Here is a 24,062-nt window from a genome sequence, read left to right on the forward strand (position 1 = left end):
GAAGTATACATTAACCCCATGTAGCTCCATGCTGGGCATGCAGGATACAGTCAGTTCATTCTCGTTGGGTGAGTGAATGGAATTGTTATTAATGCCATAATTCAGCTGTGTTGCTCGAGTTGTGGTTTATAATTTGTTGTTTTTAAAAAACAACAGAATTATAGTGATGGGGAAGTATGTCTTGTGCCCATCATGGTAGATCGATAACATAATATGTTTTAAGGCCTTGGGAGGTTTCACTTACATACAGTTTTGAACACGGAGAAACTTTATCAATAAGCCTCAACGAAAGTTAAATCTATTTGCTGTGTTTTCCGAGGCAGTTTTTAACCGTTGTGTTTACAAACTCCCAACAGGTTGTAAGAAGGTACATTCTGGGCTCAATTGTCGACAGCGAGAAAAACTACGTGGATGCTCTTAAGAGGATATTGGAGGTACCAAATATCACGCTGTTTGGTCTTTTGTGAACCTATGAATTATAAAATACTCAAATTTGCAAAGTTCTTAAAAGACTCTGAGAATTATGTCTATGCCTTGACATCAAGAGTCATGCAGTTTATTTGGACACACATGTAATTATAAGGGCGAGCTTCTCTGTGTTCCTTGTTGAACCTGAGAAAAGCCTGGGCCGTGCTTGTTGGTCTCTGCCTCAGCAATATGAGAAGCCGCTGTGGGAGATGGAGCCCAAGGTGCTGAGCGAGAGGAAGCTGAGGACGGTCTTCTTCCGGGTCAAGGAGGTGCTACAGTGCCACTGCCTGCTCCAGATTGCGCTGGCCGGCCGCGTGGCTGAGTGGGACTCGGTAGAGATGATTGGAGACGTCTTCGTGGCCTCGGTAACGGGGCTGGTGCACGTGGAGGGTCTGCGGGGCTCCCTTGGGCTCCAGGGCCCCCGCCCTTCTTCCTTGGATGCCTCAGGTGGGTCTCCTGTCGGCCCAAGCCCGGCTGACTCTGGCTGACCCCAGACAGACACTGCGGACCTCCCGTGGAGGCCGGTCTGCGGTCAGGAGGCTGGTCTGCAGTCAGGAGGCTCTGCACACGTGTGTGCACCTGAGGAAGGATGTGGAAACATCCAGAGGCTCAGGTGCCCTGAGGCGTCTCAGACCACACAGTGTCATCTCCGGGGGACGGTCAGGTCAAGACGCCAGGACATCCGCACACTGAGGAGCCCAACCTTCTGTCCACAAAGTGCTGGTCAGCAGCAGTTTAAGGGAGGATGTCTGTACTGGCCATCTTTATACGACCGTAGTCAGGAACTTTCTTAACTGACAGCCAAACTGCCACGGCTTTGAGCTGGGAAGCAATGAAGTGCCCTGGGGTCGGCAGAGTAAGAGCCGCAGGCTCCTAACAAGTCTGCTTAAAGAAAAAAAAGTCACACTTAGTCACAATGAAGTCTATTCCGTGAAAAGAGCACAGCTACTGAGAGGTGGCTGTTAGTGCAGGTTTTGGTCTTTCATCCTAAGAGGGGCAAGGAGGCAGTGAACCCCACGTTATTTTCATTTCTCGATTTTCTCTTGTATTACAGTTTTCTAAATCCATGGTGCTGGATGCTTATAGTGAATATGTGAATAATTTCAGCACAGCTGTGGCAATCCTTAAGAAAACGTGTGCTACAAAACCTGCTTTCCTTGAATTTTTAAAGGTAAACACTTTAAAATTTTTTTGTGTTTTTTAACATTCTCTGATAACAGGTTTGCTGCCAAGTACTCTGTAGTGAAATTTTACCAAATTTCCCCTCTAAATGTATAATGTTATTTATTGTAACGATTTTAGCACTAATGGGACCCTTGGTATTGGATCAGTACCAGAGTTAAGGTGAATTTTTAGTGGTAAAGTAGCTTCTTGAAAACCACCTTTGTTTGCACATCCTTAGAAGGATGTAGCCAGATAGGTCGAGTCAGAAAGTAGAGACCAGACCCCAGACCCAGGGGCCTTCTGCCTGCTGCTGGTCACCTCAGGGTCAGGCCCTGGGGTCTGGTCGGAGGGCTCCTTGGCCTCCAGGGCAGGCAGGGAGCAGACCCTCTGAGGATGAGCCCCCTGGTGCTGGAGGGGCTCCGGGGTCTGCCCCTCCTCTGACCCTGGGGTGTGCCCCACCCCCCCGGGGGTGGCTGCCGGGAGCCGCGGAGGTCCCTGGTGGGCACCATGGGTGGCGTGTGCTCCTCCCCGGGGCTGCGTCCGCGCGGGTGGGCGGGCAGGCGGGCGGCGTGGTCTGAGCCGGGGTGACGGGCCTTGTCCCCGCAGCAGTGTCAGGAGTCCAGCCCTGACCGCGTCACACTGCACAGCCTGATGACGAAGCCCATCCAGAGGTTCCCGCAGTTCATCCTGCTGCTTCAGGTGAGGCTCCTGCCGCCCCTCCGGGTCCTCGTGTGGATGGCAGGCTCTCAGCCCCGCTCCGTCCTCCCGGGTCGCTTACGTCAGGGCGGGCCCGGGGGTGGCGGGACGGGGTAGGGAGGGCAGTCTGCGAGGTCGCCAAGGTGCCAGCGCCCGGCACGTAGATGTCCCTCTCAGAACCTGACTCGGAGTCTGGAGCCAGGCGCCTGGGTGTAGGAGGTGACCTCACTGTCCTCCCGCGGGGCCCCCCCCGCGCCCCCCGGGCGGAAGGCACTCAAAGGCCAGCATTGCGACACATGACGGGAAGGCGATCCCGACTGTCTGGGGGTCGCCTCGTCACGCTCTCGCTGAGACCTGCGGCCTGACTGTTACCAGAGCAGAAGTTTCTGAGGTCTTGGCGAGCCGGCCATGGGGTCCTTCCCTGGAAATGCGATCTTGTTTCCCTTCCCACCCCTGCTTAATAAGTCAATTTTGTGTTTGCAAAAGGAGCTTCGAATGTGCAGCCAAAGCATGATTCACTGAGTTGGTTGTCCTTTCCCAGGGCTTATTTTATTACCCAGACCCAGCGATGCCAGAACCCTCCTCCCCGCCCATGCTGGAGCCGCGCAATGAGGGGGCGGGTGTGCCTGGGGACCATCTGCCACCCACCCAGCCTCACGTGTCCGCCTCCCCCTGCTCTGTGTCTCCTGAAGGACATGCTGAAGAACACGCCCCGGGGACACCCCGACCGGCTGCCCCTCCAGATGGCGCTGACGGAGCTCGAGACGCTAGCGGAGAAGCTGAACGAGAGGAAGAGAGACGCCGACCAGCGCTGTGAAATCAAACAGATTGCAAAAGCCGTCAACGAGCGGTATCTGAACAAGGTGGACGCTTTCCCGCTCTGCAGGCCATTTCCGCTTGTGCTAACGAGCTGTCACTCTGAGCCTCTTATTGCTAATCTCCCGGGACCTTGGTGGCGAGTCCCTGGGCCCAGAGCCACTGACCAAGGTCCACGGAGAGCCTCTGGGCCGCAGACCCTGGAAAGGGCACGCAGCCTGCCTGGTCTGAGCGCTTTTCCTGGAGAGCGGCCCTTAGGCTGACCAGGTCCTCAGACGGACCTAGGGCCCCGGGAGGGCTAAGAGTCGCTCTTCGAGCTGAAGTTTACTTTCAAAATGCAGCGCTCCCTCTTAGTCCTGCTTGAAGCATGGACGTTCACAGAAGCACAGGCCGTCACCCGTGGTCTCACCCGTCCCCGTCCATGTGGGACCAAGCTACATATGTCATGAAGAAGGGACACAGAACACGGTATAAAGGCAGTTCCTCTGCAGAACTGTGTCTCAGCTCCGTGTTTACAAGGCCGTGTTCCTGCCGTGATAATCCGGTTTCACGTAGGCTGTGCCATTTTTATTTGAAGCTTTCGTTCACAGGAAGCAGTTACTGGGTATGAGCCGAGTTGAAGAATTATGTATAATAGTCTCTCTTGCTAAAGTCACATTTGTTTCTGTCAGCAGGGGTCCTTTCCTACCGGATACGGACACCTAATAATTTAACTGCAAGCACATTTTATGGTCGTACATTTTAAGCTTAGGTTTTTCCCTGACTCTCCAAAGGGTTTGTTATAGGAATTTTTATAAGCAGAAAGTAGCGTTCACAGATGATCTCAGCAGGGCCCGTGTTGTTTAAAATCTTGCTTCCCCGTGGCACCCGAATGTGTGGGAGCCCAGGACAGCCAGCGTGCTCCGAGGGCCGCAGCACTGATGGTTGGGTTAGCAACCTTCAGCCTCGTCCCCGTGCAGTCGGCCAGCCAGTGTGGGCGTCTGGCCCAGGGTGTCCTGGTTTCCTACCAGGCTAAACCGCTAAAATAAGTCTGCCTCCTGCGTGACTTTAGTTATTTTACCAGTGAATATGAAGCACGTTTCCTTTGGAAACCAAGAGTCTCTTGTTTGGCTCAGACAAGTTAAAACATGGCCAGCCACAAGCAGTCAGGGTGTTAGGTCACTACGTAATCCTTTGGGAGAAGTAAAAGCACAGAATAAAGAACTCACAGACTTTCCAGGTCGAGACAGCATCCTGAGTAAAGGGAAGGTAGGGGTGACCGTCCCTGAAGACTGGAGTGTGTATTCTGAGGAGTCCTTGAAAGGGAAGGGTTGCCGTGAGTGACACGGGAAAACAAGTGAGCCCTCCGTGGCTGAGGCAGCGTATTTTAGCTGGAGAAATTGTGCTCGAGGAAGGAAGTCAGATCCCTGCCAGTGTTCAGATTCATCTCAGAAAAGTGCAGGACTTCTCTGGTGGTCTGCCGGTTGTGATCCCGCCTTCCAGTGTGGGTGGTGTGGTGGCTTCAATCCCCGGTCACAGAGAGGAGATCCCACATGCCGCAGGGGCAGCCAAACGTTCAATAAATCAGTTAAGTGAAATTAAAAGAGTAGCATGGTTTTAAGGGAAAAGAAAAATGGTTTCTGAAAAAGCCACTTTCTGAGCTCTAATGCTGTACGCGTACAAAGTGTGTGGTTGGGAACACAGGGTTTCTCTGTAAAGAGAAGAGAGTCTATAAAACTCAGACGCTGTCTGCTCCTGTCTCTCGTGAGGCTTCTTTCTCATCTTTTTTCTTCTCCTTGATGGACTTTGAACGCCTAGCTTCTAAGCAGCGGCAGTCGCTACCTCATCCGCTCTGACGACGTGATAGAAACCGTCTACAACGACCGCGGGGAGATCATGAAAACCAAGGAGCGCCGGCTCTTCATGCTGAACGACGTGCTCATGTGTGCCACGGTCAGCACCCGGTGAGTGGGCGGCCGGGGTCGGCCCGCGCCGGCTCTGTGCTCACGGGTGGAGCGGGTGGTGGCGTGGCCCCTGCCCATGGACACTGTGTACAGAGCTCAGCTGGTGTGAACGTCGGGGAGTGTCCACGGTGTCCCCCGGGAAGAGAAGTCTGGAGACACATCCCCGTGGTTGTCGCTGAAACCAGGGCTCCCGCTTCCCGCAGCGCTTCCCACGACGGCGGCGCAGTGACGTCGGGCCAGAGGTACCTGCTGAAGTGGAGCGTCCCGCTCGGGCAGGTGGAAGTGGTCGAATATGGCAGCGGCGAGGGTGCGGCGGAGGGCGGCCGCTGTCCCGCGGGCCCCGCGCCCGAGAGCCTGCTGGTGGCGGCCAGCGCCAAGCCCCGTGAGTGATGCTTCCGGGGCTGAGGCGGGAGGCGTGGGGTGGCGCCCGTGGGGAGCGTGGACACACGCCAGCCGGTGGCTCATCTCTGAGCGGTCCCCTTTCAGGGTCGGGAGGGGGCCTGTGGGCTCATGGGGGGGCCCTGCCTGTGGGATGTCATCAGTCTTTCTGATCTCCATCCTGAACTGTGCGCCCCCCCACCCCTGCCAGAAGCCGGGATGAGGCCCTGCTCTCTGCAGAGGGGGTGTCCTGTGGCTGCAGAGAGTCCCAGCGAGCGTGGGCTGGGCTGTGGGCTCAGCTCTCCATCCCGTGTCTTTCCGTCTCCATGGGGGTCATGCCTGCCTGTGCTCCTCACGGAGGACTTGGGGGAAGGGCCGGGCACTTGGCGGTGCTCCGCAGTCCTGTATACGGTGACTGTTAGGAAAGGGTCTGCGGACTTTAGAATTCAAACTTGGTGTCATAGTCGTAGTCATTACTCTCATCTTCTGCTATTTCTTTTTTTTTTTTTAGTCCAAGTTAAAACCCAGCTAAATTGTACTCACTCATTGGCCTCAGCCCCTGAATTGTAGTACAGTGAAGGGGAATTAAAGTACAGTGAAGGGGAACTTCCCATAAATTTTTTTAGATATAAAATGAGCCTTATATTTAACGTTATAATGTTATATATAAGTGTATTTGGTAAGCTTGTAGATTGTTTTGCTTCTGACATGTTCAAAAGGAGGCAGCGTTTGAAAGGTGTAGCTTTTCCGAGTGAGCACGCACGTTCACTTGCGTCTAGGGGGCCAGGAAGCAGTGGCTGCTGCATCCCTGCTGACCTGGGGTCTGTTCGCTGCTCTTCTTCGCCTGATGCTAACGGTCACGCATCTGGTTGACCTCCTTGCGGAGCCAGCTCCGGGAGCACGTGCTCTTAGACTCCTGAATTGCTGATGAAAACTCATGCTGCTGTTAAACAATGTGCGTACCATCTCAAGTAATAGCCAAAATACCAGACTTTATCACAGGTTTTCCTAAGGAGGGACCAGCTGAGGAGTAGGGGGGAGGGAGGGAGAAACAGCCTCCAAACTGACTCTGTTACTAACATTTTTACTTAATAAGAGCAACATGAAGATCTGAAAGTTCTTAAACATTTAGTTAAATGACTTGGAAGGATAGCAGATCCAATTACATCTTGGTTTTGTGAACAAAAATAATGTTTCTTTGCCTATTACCATGGAAGCAAGCCCAAGACGTATTTGTGATCACGATCACCTCATTGTGTTCAGATCTCCAGGGATGCCTTCGATGCACGAAATAGATGCTGTTTTTCTGGGAACACTGCGTTCTCTTGTTCATCTTCTAATTTATGGTTCATGTTGAGCCAGCTTAGAATAGGAGTCAAGTCAGCAGGGTTAAAAAGCAAAATGCAGGATGACTTGATTTTTAAGGTATTACACACAAGAAAAAAGCCAGACAAGGTCCACTGCTGCACTTGAGCCCTCGATGATACCGGGAACTTCCCACCTGCCACAGCAAACGCAGATACACAGTCCTCACTGTCCATCAGAAGACAGGGTGGCACTTTGCAGAGAACACCTTTTCTTTCATTCTGAATTTAGGGGTGTCCAGCTGCTTAGCTCTGGCCTTACAACCAGCAATACTGCCAAGTCTTTAAATAGGACCGAGACGGCCGAGCGGCCCCCAGTTAGACCCCGGGACCCGAGAAGTTGCCATGGAGATGGGCCCGTTGATCCACCTCCATCCAATGGGCTTCTTCCTCTTACGGTTTCAATTACACGCTGCAGAACAAAGCCTAAGGTCAAGAAGAAAACTCGATCATTGCTGATGAGGTAGTAAAATGTCCCCCTCTTGGAACAGAGGAGAGCAGAGTGACCCTGACTGTTGATGCTGAGGGAATGCCGGCTTCTCAGGGAGAGAGAGGTAACCCGTGTGTCCTCAATGGGTCCATGTCATGCACGGGTGGTGACAGCGGGCCTCTGACGTCTTGTGCAGATTTCCAGGTGGGGAGTCTCCAGGTGGGGGGCGGGCGTGGTCTCGGCCCAGGTGTTGCAGGGACGGGCGCTTTGCAGAGTCGCCACCCATGTAATAGTCTCGGTTCTGTGTTAGATGTGTTACTTTTTTAAGCATTTATTAATTTTTAAAATTATGGTACTCCCACACAGCACAGTTCACCCATTTTAAGTGCACGGTGAACAGACGGTGGGGGACCAGGGTGTGCCGGGTGCCGAGCCCGGAGTGGGGGGCAGTGCTGACCTGGGGTCCTCGGCACACAGACGCGGTCAGCACTGTGGGCCCGGATGTTCACCTGGAATCCTGGCTTAGTGTGTGAACCTCTGTGGTTTCCCCAACTGTGGAGTGGGTTTAATTTTTAGCTCTGAGCTGTGAAAGGTGAGTGGGGGAGTAAATGGTCTTTAAAAGGCCTTCTTGGTTAGAACTAAAGTCTGCTAATTCTGTAAGTGTGGGCAGACGGAACTCAAGTCAGGGCCCTTGGGGCTCTTCCCAGCTCCGGGACAGAGCGTGATGCGTCCGGCACTTACAGAGACGCAGAAAATGGTCCCGGTGTTCGTCCCATGGCAGCAGTGATGAGGGATTCGTCCAGGTTCACTCTGGAGGGAGGGCCGGTCCTGTGGGGCGGACGCTGAGCTGCCCATGTGGATGGGATCCGCCCTTTGACCCCAGCGCCAGGCTGAGCGCTGGGGCTCCTCAGGTGGGTCTGGGCAGCTGGGAGCCTGCCCGTCCGCGAGCTGCTCGCTGGCTGGCTGCCTTGGTCATGCTGGAGTCTTCACAGAACAGCTGCAGCGCGCTCGCCACTCTTATCTCCCCTGACTCTCCCGCGCTTCTCATCCCAAGTTATTTTGAGAAGCTGAGTTAAAAACCTGCTCCCCGATGTTCACAATGACTGTTTTGCTGTTTGAATGACTCTTTTCTGAAGTTCAGCGCTGCAGGCTGGGCTGTTGAGCGGTGGGGACAGCGTGGGCCTCCCTGCCTGGCAACCACAGCTGTGGAAGGAGGGCCCTGGAGAGCCGGGCTGGAAGGCGCCTCCGCCGCACGCCCTGCCTGTCCTTGGGCTGTGCCACGTGAGGCCTGAAGCTTTCTGCTAGGTGCAGAGCCTTGCAAGCCAGAGTCCCTCAGTTGGTTTAAGTTCAGAACTTATTTTGCAAAATTCTGTGCCCACTGCATCTTAGTTTAACCCTGCTCCATGCTATCTCAGGAGGCGGGTTTATGAGGAAATACATTTCCCTTATGGCAAAAATAAGGTGATACTGGGTTCTTAATTTAGGATTCTCATAACCTCAGTTCAGTTTCCACAAGTGGCCCTTAGGCCACCCTCAGTTTGCAAGAATTTGTGCCAAGTGGGCACCGTGGCGGGTGTTGAAGGGCTGTGTCCACAGCGCGGGTGCTTGGGGGGCCTTTGGGGCAGGAGGTGAGCTGTCAGACCCTCAGAGACGTGTACACAAGATGGGGAAAGCAGCCGGCCCGTCCCAAGGACAGGTTCCTGAAAGCTTTCAGCAGGCGGGAGCAGTCATGTGCCAATTCTGACACATGTCATTTTGGGAAAATCACTCCCATTGATTTCTACGTGGTTACTTAATGCTCATGATTGGCAGTGCAAATCGGAGGCACTGCTGGGCCTCTGTCTCAAGGGGAGACGTGCACTCGGGCTTGGGACCAGCCGCGGCTCTGGGCAGAGGGGCTGTGCGGCAGCATCTGCAGCCACTTGCTGCGCCTCCCTGTCAGGCAGCGGGCACAGACCAGGGAGAGCTGCGGTGGATTGGGGTGACGTGCCCGTCAGGAGCTGGGGACACCCCCCCGCCGTCCCTGCCGGCGTCTGCCTGCAGCCTCCTTGTTGCCCGGTTCCCCCTGCCTGGAGAGCCCTGGTGCCTGGGGTGACACAGGGCCCTTGGCCACAGAGCTGCTGCCAGGCCCCGGTCAGCACCCCAAGGGGTCTCTGGGCACAGAAGCTGCATCCTTGGCCACACAAACTCTGCTTGGCTTTCCAACCCTGAGATTTCAAGCCTGTTGCAGAGTTTCCATGGAGACGGGCTTGGTGAGAAGCCATCCGCTTCCCGCAAGCCGTGAGGTTTGGGTGGGGCCACGCTGGTCAGTATTGCTGCATCCATGTGATTTCCTGCTTTGCGAGGATGCTTCTGTGGTTCTGACTCGTCACCATCCAGCACAGGGTGCAGGGAACTTTGTGCTGTTGGAGCTTTTCTGGAGAGTCTCAGATTACTTCAAAATGAAAGCTCAGAAACGGAAAAGCATCTCCTTACCTAGAAACATTCACCTTTAAAAAATTCTGGGTGAGCTAGACTCCGTTCTCGAGTCTCCTTCCTCGAGCCCGGGCGGGAACATGCTGAGATCTGTGCTCTGTAATTTTTTCGTATTATTTGGTTGCGCCAAGTCTTAGCTGCCGCACTTGGGGTCTTCCGTTGCAGCATGTGGGATCTGGTTCTCTGACCAGGGATGGAACCGGGGCCCCTGCCTTCAGCACCAGGAGCGCCAGGGCAGTCCTCAGCGTGTGCCTTTTGCCGCCTGTGTTGCAGACCGAGTCTACTTGGGGCCGGGGCAGCTGTACCAAGACCTGCAAAACCTGCTGCATGACCTCAGCGTCATCGGTCACATCACTCAGCTGGTTGGAAACCTCAAGGGAAACTATCAGGTGACAGCCGAATCTTGGGTTTAAATTCTCTTTTAGTTTCCAAACCATCGTCAGCATGTCTCCCGCCACCCGGGAGGCCTGGAGTTACTTCAAGCATTGATCTGACTGTGTCTCCCATTTCCAAGGAGCTGAAGCCTTCCAGTGTAACTGTCTTCACCTTGAGGCTGACTTGAGCCTCAGTTCTCTTAGAAACGTACCATGTGACCCACCTCCCAAAGGAGCCTTTTTCTGATGTGATGTGTCACTGGGCTCCCTGGGTCTTTCGTGTCACGACGTTGCTTTTTTCCTCTCCCTCACTTCTTACTAACACCTTGCCGTGTGCTCGTGCGTCTCCTTCCTAGAACCTGAACCCGTCGGTCGCCCACGACTGGACATCCGGCTTACAGAGGCTGATTCTGAAGAAGGAAGAAGAGATCCGAGCAGCCGACTGCTGTCGGGTGCAGCTGCAGCTCCCGGGGAAGCAGGACAAGTTAGTGGACCTCAGCGGGGGCCTGCCAACTCGGTCCTCTGTCCCAACCTGCTCGTCTTCGCGGTTTGGGGACTGTATCCTACAGGCAGGCCTTGGGATTGCATTTCACGTGTTGGAGCCCATTCGTAGAGTGAATGGCCTTCCCTTCTCCCTGCAGGTCCGGCCGGCCGACTTTCTTCACTGCCGTGTTCAACACCTTCACTGCCGCCATCAAGGAGTCCTGGATCAATAGCCTGCAGATGGCCAAGCTCGCCCTGGGTAAGACGGGTTGAGGTCAGCTGAGCATGTGTCCCTCTCTTATGATGGGTGCACTCCCAGGAGGGTGAGACCGCGGCTGGGAAGGAAGCTTGAGAAGGGGTTCGTCCATTCACCGGTAAGAATGTCCTCACCTCTGTCCCCCCGGCGAATGTCCTCACCTCTGTCCCCCCGGCGGCTGCAGAGGAGGAGAACCACCTGGGCTGGTTTTGCGTGGAGGATGACGGGAACCAGATCAGGAAGGAGAGACACCCGCTGCTTCTGGGACACATGCCCGTGACGGTGGCCAAGCAGCAGGAGTTCAAGGTGGGCCCGGGCAGCCTCGGCGTGGCCTCCGGGGCCGGCGTGCGTAGAGACCCTGCAGGATCGGGGTGGCCTCAGGCCAGAGCCTGCTGTCTCGGCCCCTCGCCCGGCGGCTGGGCTCCCACGTGGGTCACAGTTGGGGGCCCTCTGCTGGCCTGTGGTGTGGGGCCCACTCTTAACTGAAGCAAACGCTGTCTCCAGATGGCCTTGTACTTGTGGGCCTGTGCTCTGCACTCAGGCACTATGAGCACTGACCGCGAAGACCGCTGAGACACGTGGGTGTATCTTTCTTTAAGAAACATGTCGCTGTTTCCCAGGCAGTCTCTGGCCGACACTCAGACCTGGAGCTCCCTCGGTTTACGGGGACCGCTCCAGTGGCAGAGCCCGCTCCCTAGGAGAGGCACGGGCCTGTCGACGTGGCCTCCCCCGTGGAGATGCAGCCCCCGGGCACACTGAGCTGTTTGCTTCTAAAAACCAAATTTCTGCAACTCGTACATCCATCTTTTCCTCTCTTAGTCTTTGTCATTTCCCTGGCTTATGTCAGACACTGTTATCTGTTAAAAGACTTGCCTTCCAGCCTCCTCTGAGTCCCATTTTAACTTCGGGTCTTTGATTTTATTCCCCTTTAGATCGAATGTGCTGTTTATAATCCTGAGCCATACCTGAATAATGAGAATCAGTCAGACGCGTTTTCTGTGGCTCACGGTTTCCTGTGGGTAAGACGCCTTTGTTTGTTTTTAATGCAGGTTCGTGAAGAATCCATATCCACAGTTAATGAGAGGAGAAAATGACATACAGGGCCGTCCCGTAGATTGCTGTTACTGGTCCGTGTGCTTTAAACAGGGAAGTCCCAGATGGGAAAAGGACAATCCTAGAGTGAAATGTTTCTCTCTTTTCTTTTTCCTATAAAACTTCTCCAGATTAATTTCAGTCCAAAGACAAGTAACTTAAATAATAGAAGCATTTAAATGTTTTTTTTTTCAACTGGCACAGTTCTCACCCCTTTTTTTCCTCTTTTTATATCCTTGTTTTCTTAGGCAAGGCCTCGTTTAAGATTGATTCCAATCTGTATTTCCAGACTTTGAATTACATATCGATGGGCCTTTACCATTGTCTGGTGCTAGGTGTTAAGGTTTTAAAGGATATAAATGTGACTTTTACAAGAGCAAAACTGTTCTCTCGTTATTTAAGTAAAGGAAAAGGTTACCTAACTGAACACAGAGGGTCGCAGAGGGAGCATCTGCGGAAGGTCATTCAGAGCTGCAGGAGCTGGTTCCCACTCCGGAGCCGAGTCTCGCTGGGGCCGTGGGGGGTCAGCTGTGCAGGCACCGTGGGAGCCCCCCGTTCACTTCTCCCCCCGACCCCCAGATCGGGAGCTGTACCAGTCAGATGGGCCAGATCGCCATCGTCTCCTTCCACAACTCCAGCCCCAAGGTCATCGAGTGCTTCAACGTGGAGTCCCGCGTGCTGTGCATGGTGTACGTGCCCGCGGAGGACAGGCCTCGCGAGCCTGAGGGCGGGGTCCGGGCGCTGGGCGTGCCCGCCATCTGCCTGGGGACGGAGGAGGGCAGGTGAGCGCCTCCCCCGCCCCCCGGCCTGGCTGCGGCCCCTCCCTGGCGGCTCTGCTGGGTTTGCTCGGTGACGGGTGGAGCAGGCTGGGACTGGACTCTGAAGGGAAGCCCAGGGGCGGCAGCACCTTACAGGGAGAGTTCTGGTTCCTGCTGCCCTTTGCCGCGGACGCGCTGCCTGCTGATTCATGCTTCTAAGTGCACTTCACTCTTGCAGTTCGGGATGAAACAGAGCTGTGCCCTGTGCTAACCTCACACTAAGCATGGTTCACAGTTTAAAGGGAAGTTGCGTTGACTTTCCTAGTGTGAAGTCCCTAGATCTGTAGGAAGAACTGCGCTTAAAAAAGAACCCAGAACTTCTCCTTTAAAAGAAAAGAGAGATCAGAGGGCAGCCTTTTCAGGGCAGCCAGGTGTTTCCAGAAGGAGCGGGAGATGGGGGAAGGGCAGGCTGGGGCGGACGGGGTTCTGCTCGGTGGGCGCGCCCTTCCGTGTGAGCGCGCGCCCACCGGCTGATGTGTCTCCCAGCATCTCCATCTACAAGAGCAGCCAAGGCTGCAAGAAGGTGCGGCTGCAGCACTTCTTCGCCCCGGAGAAGTCCACGGTCATGAGCCTGGCCTGCACAGCCCAGAGCCTGTACGCCGGCCTGGTCAGCGGCGCCGTGGCCGTCTACGCCAGAGCGGACGGTGAGGGTCCCAGCGCGCCTGCGCGGAGGCTGGCGTCAGTGCCGCGTCTGGGGTGGGGGGTTCGCTCTGGGCTGAACATCAGTCCCATCAGTACCTGCCACCCTGCCCGAGGCTCCTGGGACCCGGTCGGTCCTGAAGGGAGGACGTGGACAGAGGCCGGCCGCCCAGCACAGCGCCAGCTGTTGGGTGAGGGTGAGGGTTAGGCTGCCCGGCACAGCGCCCGCTGTTGAACACGCTTCACTGCGTCCCAGAGCAGAAGCCCGCGGCCCTGGGCAGGGGCGGGTTAAGGCTTGCGCTGAACTCCTGCAAAGGATGAGGGGCGCGGCAGGATCCGGGGCACCTCAGGGCGGGTTCACTCTGCAGAGGACCCATCGTTTCTCTCCTGCTGGATGTAATTTGTGTTTAAATACACATTTATTTAGAATCACATGAGTGTTTATCATGGGATTCTCTCTGCTTCTCTGCGACCTTTGTTCAGCATTACTCACTCAAGTTGTTTTTTCTGCTGCTCCAGTAGAGTTTAAATTTCATGGGAACTATCAACTATTTGAAAGTTTGAAATGACTATGATATAGCTGACCTAACAAGCCTTCCAACTTGATTTGGGGTGTCTATGTCCATTTCTTCCAGTGTTGTGAATTTATTCAGGCCTTATTTTTGTTTATCGGGTGAATTTAAACCTTCCCCCCCAAAGTTTCCTGAGATATGACTGATATATAACATTGTGTAAGTTTGAAGTACGCCTTGTCTTGACTTGATGCACATACATGTTACAAAGTGGTCACCACCACCTGCTAGCTCTCACCCCCATCACATCACGTACTTGCCATTGCTGTTTTGTTCTGATAACATTTAAGGGCCATTCTCTTAATGAGTTTCAAGTATGTTGTTAACTGTAACCATAATGCTGTGCATTAGATCCTCAGAACTTTTCATCTTATAACTGAAGTCTGTACCTTTTGGCCATCCTCTCCCTGTCTCCCCCACCGTAGTCCCTGGCAACCACCTTCCTACTGCATTTCTATGAGTTTGGCTTTTTTAGATTCCACATGTAAGTGAGACCATACAGCGTTTGCTTTTCTCTGGCTCATTTCACTTAGCACCATGTCCTCCAGGTCCATCGGTGCTTTCACAAATGGCAAGATTTCATTCTTTCTTGTGGCTGACTAATATTCCATTGTGTGTATACATATCACGTTTTCTATATCTGTTCATCCATCAGCAGCTTAGGTTGCTTCAGTGTCTTGGCTGTTGTAAATAAGGTTGCAGTGAACACTGAAGGGTGTGTATCATTTCACAGTAGTGTTTCTGTTCTCTGTGGATAGATATGTGCCCAGCAGTGGCGTTGCTGGATCGTATGGTAGTTCTTTCCCGTTTTCTGAGGAACCTCTATACTGTTCTCCACAGTGGCTGCACCAGCTTACATTCCCAGCAGTGGTGCACAAGGGTTGTCTTTTCTCTGCATCCTCACCGGTGCTTGTTATTGCTTGTTTTTTTGGTGATGGCCATTCTGACCGGTGTGAGGTGGTATCTCAGGGTGGGTTTGGCTTACATTTCCCTGATGATGCCTGATGCTGAGCATCTTTTTATGTACCTGTTGGCCATCTCTGTGTCTTTGAGGAAATGTCAATTTGAGAAACTGAAATTGAAAGAAATATTTTCTTTTAAGATGGATCCTGGAATTCCGAGCCTCAAACGGTGATTAAGTTAGGCGTCCTCCCAGTTCGAAGTCTGCTCTTGATGGAAGACACGCTGTGGGCGGCGTCTGGAGGTCAAGTGTCCATCATCAGTGTGGAGACTCTCACTGTGGAGGTAAGTCGTTTTAAGTGGTGACGCCGTGTGGGAAAGAGGCCGTGCACCAGTGCACTGACTTCCCAGGCGTGGCTGAGGAGCACCCCTCACCTATAGAAAGCTCAGGCAGCGTCTTGCCTGTGGCTCCTGTGCTAAAGGGAAAAGCCCTCCTCGTTTGGCGTGGGAAGAAGGATTAACTCGAAGATCCCACAGCCCTTTTCCAGCCACACCCATGGGATAATTAAGCATTGTGTACCTGCTAATTAATATTAATGTTACTTTAAAAAATGTGTTCAGTAGGAACATAGTAGGAAGTCTTCAAGGACATATGGAAGCTGAGTGCTTGTTGAGGTGTTTCGCCTCAGTGCGGTAAACGGATTAATTCAGTAGAGATGACAGCTGTTTGGAGAAATCAGAGCTGGGGCTCAGACCCTGACTCTTTACCCTGTAGACATTCTGGAGGGAGGGACATTAGAGCCCAAACAGAGCCACAGACACAAGCTGCAGACAGTGGAGTGTCCTGGCCATGGGACCCCAAGCCGCTCCTCCGTGTGTCTCTGACGTGACCGCCCCAGGGCCTGCAGGACAGAGCCTCAAGTGACAAAGGCCCAGAGGTCAGCAGGAGAGGAGACGGGGCTGATGGCAAGAGCGGAGGCAGAAGAGAAACCTGGCTTTGCCCAGTATTTCCTGTTTGTTTCTTTTTTATTTGTATGTGCCACACGGCTTGCAGGATCGTGGTTCTGCTTCCAGGGATTGAACCCAGGGCCCCGGCAGTGAAGGCGCTGAGTCCTAACCACTGTGCCTCCTGGGGAGACCCTGCCCAGTGTTTGTGCAGTAACTTGTTTCTGCTTCTGTGCATCTGCTCCTTTTTACTTCACATACCTCAGGGTAGTAAGACACCCTCAGTGGAGCATGAAGAAGTCATTGACCACGGTGCCTGCGCAGGGGACTGACTATTCAACGCGGTAACCATTTGCTGGAACCACGTTTCCCCGCCGTGCACCGCAGCAGCGTCACCTTATCAGTGAGCTAGTGAGAGTCAGAGTTCACATCCCAACTCAGCCCCACGCCGCACGGTTGTCATATTTAGATTTCTTTTCACACAGAAGGAATAATAATGTAACAACCTTTCATTAGAAGAGGGGTCCCCAACCTCCAGGGTCTAGCGCCTGATGACCTGAGGTGGAGCCGATGTGATAATAGAAGTAACGCGGACAGTAAATGTAATGCACTTGTTTCATTCCAAAACTATTTCCCCCTGCACCCGTGGAAAAATTGTCTTGCATGAAATCGCTCCCTGGTGCCAGCAATGCTGGGGACTGCTGCTTTAAGGACATTTCTCCAAAACCAATGCATTAGTTTTGTCGTAAGTTCATACCAAAAGCCGGAATAATGGTTTCTGTAGCCACCACCAGGGAAATTCCAGACTAACATAACAGTACGACCTTATAATCCTCAGAATACATTAGTTCCACAAATCCCAACGAGTGTGTATGCTGTAAATCTGGTATACTCAGAAATAGTATATTTGGATTTAAGTAAGAGCCTCCTTTCTGTGCATTTTTAGTACCAAAATGAGTAGATGTATTTATATAGAGAGAAGCAAAATCTACTCTGTTATTAAAAAATGTAATTTGTCCTGTGGTTCCGTCGTGCAGGGAGACCACAGTGGGCTCTTGGTGTAGCTCTAAAGATCTGAATCACGGTGGTCTCCACCCTCTCTGGTGGGGGGTGGGGGTGTAGGGTTGATGTGGGCAGCTGCTGCTGAGCGAGTTGCCGCAGGTGCCGTGGGCAATAGGACCGGTGATGGCCACGAGGCTGCACTCTTTCTGGGTTGGGTCAAGCAGGAGGTGAGGTAGGGTGTACATTCGGAAGGAAAAGGTGTCTGAGGTTCAGCGGCAGATGAGTGTCCTTGCAGTGACCTCTGCTCGGTGGTGGTTGGCCCGGCTCCAGGTGGGGTAGCGGGGCTGCGGGGCCAGCTCAGTGTCCTGGTGCAGCCCTGGGCGGGCCGTGTGCCCAGCGCCGCGGGAATAGAGTGCCCCACCTGCCCGCCATCGGGTCAGGGAGAGCAGACGGGGAACCATGAGTGCTCAGTGCGAGAAGTGGAGTTGCCTCGCCTGGATTTGGGGGTCAGGCTTCTTCCTTCCTTCCTGGCTACAAGGGCCTCCTTTCTGGGACTCATTTCTCGCCTTTTAAGAAAACATTGAGCTTTGGGAACAGGGACGCAGCTCGGAAGGTAACGTGACGTTTGGGAGCAGGCGGAATGTTCCGGGCTCTGCCGGTGCTGAGCACACCGCTTTGTGTCTCGGAGCCACGGTTTAATTTCAGTCTCAGTTTACTTACTGGAGCTGTTTAAATTAAGGCCTGCTCTTCCTTACTCTTGATTTTCTGCAACGCGCAGTGCTCCTGACTGCAGACAGACAGAAGGAAAGAAGGAAAAAAGCTTTCCTTCTAACCCCACCCCCGATGTTGAAGAGGAAAATAGGAAGAATGAAACAGATAAGTTATTAAGGTAGCAGAGTGTTTCCTGAGTTGATGCATCTTTTCCGAGTTAAATTCCTGTCATTCTGTAGAAAGAGGGAACGCACGGCGCGGAGGGGACAGGCCTGAGCCTCCAGAGGCCTTTGGAGTCAGAGCCTCACGATTTCACGGTGGACGGGGACTCAGGTGCCCTTTGCCCAAAATTCCCGTTTTCAAACACAAAACCAAGCCTCTGAGACAGCGGGAGGCAGGCCGAGCGTCCTGAGACGAGCTCGTACTCGCATCGTGCGTCACGCAGCGGAGCCGTGTCCTGCGCTCACCGCGTGCTCACCGCAGCGCCGGCACACCGGGAAAACACACGGGCCGATCGCGGTGCCCAGGGTGGGTGCAGGCGACACTGGCCGCCAGGCCCTGGGGCGTGTCCAGGTGAGGACGGCTGTGGGTCTGCCTGACCGCACATCCTGCCTCCGAGATGCCAGCTGTGAGGCATTGCACCAGGCAGGGGCCCTCTGAGCAGGGACCTGGCCGCCACGGGTCATGGACCCCAAAGCGGCCCTGCCCGGGGGAGGGGCGGGCTTCCCCGGAAGGAAGGACCCAGGGCAGGGCTGACGCGTGCCAGGCCGTGGGTGGGCACTTGTGGGCCATTCCGGCCCGGAAACGGGCTGAGCGCGGGCCTGGGGCGCGGGGGCAAAGGCGCACCGGGGCGGAGGCCGCGTGGGCTGTCAGCCTCTAGCCCGTCAAGGGCTTGCGGGGCGCGGCCCCCGCCCCGGCCCGCCTGCGCAGGGCTGGCGAGGCTGAGGCCGCGAGGCCGTGGGCTCGGCTCTGCTTTTGGAACAGGCTGCCGCGTGGCCGCGAGCCCCAAGCCCCGTGCTGTGCTCCGGAGGCGGCGGGGGGGGGGTGGGGATTTAAACACGGAGCAGATGTGAGGAAATCTGCCTTCTTGGAGGATTTTCTGAGAGGCGTTGACGGGAGGGGGGTGAGGTTGGCCGCGGAAGACGCCCTGAGAACCGTGGGAAAGTTCCCGTGCCCGCGGGTGGAGGGCAGCGGGGCGGGGACTGAGGCCCTTCTGCAGGGAGCTCGGCGGCGGGCGCGGGGCCTGGGGCTCTGGGCCTGGCCTGTGGGTTCCTCCTGGGAGACGCGTGACCAGAGCTCGGAGGACGGTGGTCCCCGAGAAGCGAGCGGGCTTGCCCCGGGCGGGGGCGGGACCCGGAGCAGCAGCCGCGGCATATCCAGAGGGGCTCCTCCTGCCACCCGCAGACCGGCCTCCGGGCTCCCTGTAGGAGCCTCAGCGCTGACGCTGAGACAGTTGGCCGCCACAGGGCGGCGGGCACGGTGCTTCTTCACGCTCCGGGAGCCCGGGACGGCCCCGCGGCGCGCTGTTCCTCTCTGGGGAGGCCCCAGCCCTGCCTCCGAGGTGAGGGGACACGGGAGGTCAGTCTCCGCACGCGGGCCTCGGCGGTGGGGTGGGACCCGGGCGCCCGCTTCCTCCAGCCCCGCCTGGGCAGTGGGCTTCCCGACGGGGTCTGCGCCGGTTCACAGACGACAGGACCAAAACCGCCCCCCGTGAGGCCCGTCAGCAGGGAAACGCTGTGTCTGTCACGTGAGGACACGTGAGGCAGCCCAGCCCCTCCACAGGTTCCCAACAGAGTGGAAAGACGACCCTCGGGAGGCAGGAAATACAGATCAATCGTGGATCTGCCAAGGACGTACAGCAAACAGCTTACATAACTGACAGCTCAACAGTCGGAGGAGGAATATCCCCGTTCAAAGCTGGACCGAGGCTCTGCATGGACCGTTCCACAGGGACGATACCCGTTGGCCAGCGCACGCAGGGAGGGGTTCACAACATCGTTAATACTCAGGGAAACGCAGACCAAAGCGACCGCAAGACACCGTGTCACCCCCACGAAGACAGCAGTGACAGAAAAGGAGCACTGACGAGCACCACAGACGACGTGGAGAAGCCGAAAGCCCCCGTGCTGCTCCTGGAATGCAGGCTGTCCTTCCCCAGAAAGGGGACCATGGGGTTCCGCGCAGCCCGGTGTCTCCAGCCCTCCGTGTGCACCCAGGAGAGCCTGTTCCCTGAGGACTCGGGGCGCCTGCCTGACTGCGGACGCCGGCCCAGTCCTCCAACACATTTAAATTACACATGTGATTATCAGGGAGACTCTGGGAGGGGTACATGCATGTGGGAGGTGCCTTCCTTTGGAGGGAATGCGCGGCTGTGGCACATGGTGGAGACAGAACTGTGTGCTCCAGCCACCGAGCCCTGCGGCTGCAGAATCTCGGCGGTTCTGGAGGCCTGGCTTCAGGGTGACCCCCGGCTGTTCCTCCCCAGGCTCTCCAGCCCCTGTGCAGGGGCTCCAGAAGCCCCTCAAGCCTCTCTGGGCCACCTTCACTTAAGACGGGGTGTGATGCCTTGGGACGGGAATCCCCCATCCGACTGAAATCACACTCGCAGTTCTGCCTCTGGTGCAGCTTGGGCATGCCCGGCGGTATGGGTGAGGCGGGAAGGTTTGCCCAGCAGACCCTTCCCGTGTGTGTGTGTGAGGACGGGTGATAGACGCCCCCTGCTCTCAGCGCTTGAGGAGTGGCCCCAGGCAGCTGTGAGCCTGCCGTCTACCCTTATGGGGCTTCAGTGACCTCTGTAGGGCAGGGAGTGTTGCGGGCTTGTGATCCACTCTGGACCAAGAGGGCTTCTGTGGGGATGCTGTTCCTTCTCCCTGTGACTCCAAGCTTCACCCCCCCCGCCCCCCAATCCCTGGTAATGACTGCAGCTGCCCAGCACCAGCCGTCCACTGGGGGGACGGTGCAGGGGTCCCCCTTGGGGTTCCCCGCAGGGCAGGGCGGTCAGGATGGAGGTGGGGGCACGCTCAGCCCAGAGGCTCAGGAGGGACTCGGTCAGATGGAGCAGCAGCAGGTGGCCACGCAGGGACCAGAGGGGGCGGATGCGGAGGGGCACCAGGGCAGGCGAGCATCCCGCTGCTTCTCAGGTCTTCCCATGGGCAGCGCGGCCCCTCATTCCCCTCAGGTTGGGGGCTGGTGGGTCCACACGCATCCAGGGGCTGCTGCTCGGCGCCTCTGGGTCTGGGGTGACAGTGCCCTCGTGGCAGGTGGTTGACGGGAGGTGGGGTCTGGGGCACCGGCTGGACACCGTGCACGGATGGGGATGACGGGCCACCTGAGACTCGGCGCGCAGAGCCCGACGCCCCTCTGTGTCCGCTCCCTTGTCTCCGCAGGGCCAACTGGAGGCCCACCAGGAGGAGGGCATGGTGGTCTCGCACATGGCCATCGCTGGCGTGGGCATCTGGGTCGCCTTCACCTCGGGGTCCACACTCCGCCTGTTCCACACGGAGACACTCAAGCACCTGCAGGACGTCAACATCGCCACCCCCGTCCACCACATGCTGCCAGGTGGGGCCTTCCCCAGGGCTGGGGCGCGGGCCCGGCCGAGCACCCTGCTCAGAGCCAGAGATGAGGGTCGTGGGCCGTTCCTCGCTGTCAGCAGGCCCCAGGGTGGGGAGGGCCAGGACCTGAAGTGGAGGAGCGGAGGACGGGGGAGCCCGGCTGGAGGGTGTGGGGGCTCGGGGGGGGTCACAGGGCGGCCCCGGGGTTGGGGGAGCAGGACCTGAAGTGGAGGAGCAGAGGACGGGGGAGCCCGGCTGGAGGGTGTGGGGGTTCTGGGGGGTCACAGGGGGGTCACAGGGCGGCCCCGGGGTTGGGGGGGCAGGACCTGAAGTGGAGGAACAGAGGACAGGGGAGCCTGGCTGGAGGGTGTGGGAGCTCTGGGGGGGTCACAGGGCAGCCCTACTGGCTCCACCAGCCCCAGGAGGGTGGGAGTTCCCACAGTGGGACTCAGAGCAGCCAGCATGCAGAGTGGGGGCGTGGGGGCCACGTGTGGCGTGTGTGTGTGTGTGTGTGTGTAGGCAAGTGGCTATTATATATACACATGTGCTTGTCATGTATCAGCATGTGGCCCGCGTGTGTAAGGACACTATGACTATGTGTATGTAGCTAGCATGTACGGGCGTGCGTTGCCTGGCATGTAAGCATATCTCCATGGGCCTTCTGGAAGCAGGCTCACACCTCAGGCGCATCCTGTCCTCCCCCACATTGGCTGCCTCTCCTGGCTGCGGGCAGAGCAGAGGCCCCCTGCGTGGTGTGGGCGGATCTGCGTAGGCCCCCCAGGCGCCCCAGTCCCCGGTCCCTGCTGGTCAGAGCCCAGGAAGCCTGTGGCCCGTGTGCGCTGGGCTGCAGGCGGGCCCCATCTCGCTCTTTCCCCCTCTCCACCCCTGGTTAACGAGCCCTGTATCTCGCCCACCTGCCTGGCTCCTGCCGTCAGGCTCAGGACCCACCCAGCCCTGCCCGCTGTCATGGTCCCGCGCCTACTCCCCCGCCCCGCCCACGCTGGGCCTGGGTCCTTTCCGTTGAGCCTGCGTCCCCGTCAAGACGGAACCTCTGGCTGGCGTGTGCTTTGTGTCAGCGTGCTGTGTGAGAAACCCTCACAAGCTCGCTGATACCTGGGCCTTTGTGCCTTGTCTGCATCTCGTATTTTACTTCTGCATTTGGAGCCGCCAGGCCTGGTGGGCCGTGAGGAAGGCGGGAAGTTAGAGCAGAACTCGGGGGCTTTGGCGTGAGGCCATGGCCACGCCCGGCGGCGGTGCTGGGATGCCCAGACAGCTGTCTGCTGCGGGTCTGGTTCTCCGTGCGCCGGTGGGCCAGGAGCAGGGAGCCCCTCTCGCGTCTCGTCTCTTCGTCGGGAATCGTCTTCCCTCGGGCCAGTGGTGCACAATGAGTGCATTGTGGTGTCCTGCCTGACACTCAGACCTTCAGTCTGCGTCTGCGCCCGCGGGCCCGTGGCATTGCAGGCCGCCGGGCTCCCATCACCCTGGACACTCCGTGAGAGCCTCATTCTACTGCTGTGTTCCTGAGGCCTCCCGAGTGGGTTTTGCTTTTTATGCAGAAATGGCAGTAACACGTAAACTGTCCTTTCGTGCTCTCTCTCTCGGAATCTGCAATTCCAGTAGGTTCTAGAGATGAAGATTTTCCAGGCCAGAAGGAACAACAGTTGGGGGAAAAAAAATACTGTAACTCACGCCTTGTTTTGTCACAGCATTGATGACCTGTTTAGCTCCCTGGGGCTGGCCGGCTCCCCGTGGGCCGGGTCTGCGTGATGAGCCGCCTCTTTCTGTCCTCTCTGGAGCTCACCCTGAGCGCCGTTAGTGCCACACCTTCGGCTCAGCAGACGGGGGATGGTGGTGCCGTGGGTCAGCACGCACGTTTGGAAGGGCAGCCGGTCAGCCTTCCCAGCTCCACTCCGGGGGTGGGGGGTTCCAGCCAAGGTTCAGAGGGCGGCATGTCCTCTGGGTCACGAGGGACACCAGGATGCAGCTGTTTCCTGCTGTGTCCAGGGCAGCAGGGCGAGCATGCGGGTGGAGCGTGCTGAGCACTCACGTCAGATCGGCCTTCGCAGGGCCCGAGCAGCAAACGCAGTGCCTTCTCGGGGCGATGTCGCCAAATGAAACAGCCACATTTTCTAATAAAAAAGTCATTGTAACTTTTCTAAATACCATCAACCACATCACAAGGGAATTCAGCAACTTAAACCAGACTCAAGATTGACTATGAATTATGGAACAGACTGCAGTGTAGGCACACATGCAGGTTCTAGGTATTGCTAGAGCCCCAGCCGCCCCCACAGGCACCCGTTCAGGATTCCTGGGAACTTAATACACTAACTTTTTAAAAATCACATGCCTGTGTTTAGAAGTAAAACCAGATCTTTGGCTTCCGTACCTGGTTGTTGTTGCTGCAAAAGTAATCATAAAATGACTTATGTAGACAGGCTGACCTGCCTTTGGCTTTTGCGTTTAGACCATTCATTTTCACACTTTTTATCTAAGGGGAACTTCCAGAAGCTGGAAATGACTCGTTTCTGGGGAACAGAAGAGTCCAGCTGTTTCGAAGTGTCCTCCTGGCTTCCCGGGAGCAGCCTGGACGGCTGGTCTCCGTGCTTGAGCTCAGCGCTGAAGGGAGCCGCCGGACGGTGCCGGGCCGAGCTCCTGCTGAAGGCGCTGCTGCCGGGGGCAGGGTCGCGGAGGGGTGGCCGCGGGGCCGGAGTCAGCCCTCCCTGGGACTGCAGTGTCTTGTGTCAGCATTTTTCAGACCTGCCCAGACCGCAGGAGTCTCCTGTCCGCAGGGCCTCTGTGCACCCTTTGGGCGTGTCTCTTCCCTGAGAGGCTCGGGGTGGGCTGCCCTGGGAGCCCGTCCTGCAGTGAGGTCTCTTCTCACCTGTCTAGGTGGGCCCTGGCTCACGGTGGCCGCTGTCTGACGTGTGGTGTGTGCGTGCGCGCGTGTGTGCAGCTCTGCCTGGAAGTGGATGGTTTTCC

General features: G+C 56.4%; 1 protein-coding gene across 22 annotated transcripts in view; it reads left to right on the forward strand.

Annotated features, from left to right (window-relative positions):
* ARHGEF10 (Rho guanine nucleotide exchange factor 10) overlaps positions 1–24,062 on the forward strand; it is a 61,341-nt gene that overhangs the window by 32,983 nt on the left and 4,296 nt on the right. For 7 of the 22 annotated variants that reach the window (XM_081517438.1, XM_081517420.1, XM_081517428.1 and 4 more), the window contains 16 exons: positions 357–434; positions 654–833; positions 1,523–1,639; positions 2,239–2,331; positions 3,021–3,191; positions 4,942–5,087; positions 5,291–5,469; positions 10,008–10,123; positions 10,465–10,592; positions 10,750–10,850; positions 11,032–11,153; positions 11,780–11,866; positions 12,519–12,721; positions 13,244–13,401; positions 15,071–15,213; positions 20,913–21,087. In XM_081517438.1, coding sequence (XP_081373564.1) covers positions 357–434; positions 654–833; positions 1,523–1,639; positions 2,239–2,331; positions 3,021–3,191; positions 4,942–5,087; positions 5,291–5,469; positions 10,008–10,123; positions 10,465–10,592; positions 10,750–10,850; positions 11,032–11,153; positions 11,780–11,866; positions 12,519–12,721; positions 13,244–13,401; positions 15,071–15,213; positions 20,913–21,087 — 2,197 coding nt within the window. Of the gene's footprint in view, positions 1–356; positions 435–653; positions 834–1,522; positions 1,640–2,238; positions 2,332–3,020; positions 3,192–4,941; positions 5,088–5,290; positions 5,470–9,899; positions 10,124–10,464; positions 10,593–10,749; positions 10,851–11,031; positions 11,154–11,779; positions 11,867–12,518; positions 12,722–13,243; positions 13,402–15,070; positions 15,214–20,912; positions 21,088–24,062 lie in introns of all 22 variants that reach the window. The other 15 variants (XM_081517440.1, XM_081517421.1, XM_081517429.1 and 12 more) reach the window with 5 other exon arrangements.

Source organism: Giraffa tippelskirchi, chromosome 8 (genome assembly GCF_054371585.1).
Source record: "Giraffa tippelskirchi isolate mGirTip1 chromosome 8, T2T-mGirTip1v1.2.pri, whole genome shotgun sequence".
Taxonomy (NCBI): Eukaryota; Metazoa; Chordata; class Mammalia; order Artiodactyla; family Giraffidae; genus Giraffa; species Giraffa tippelskirchi.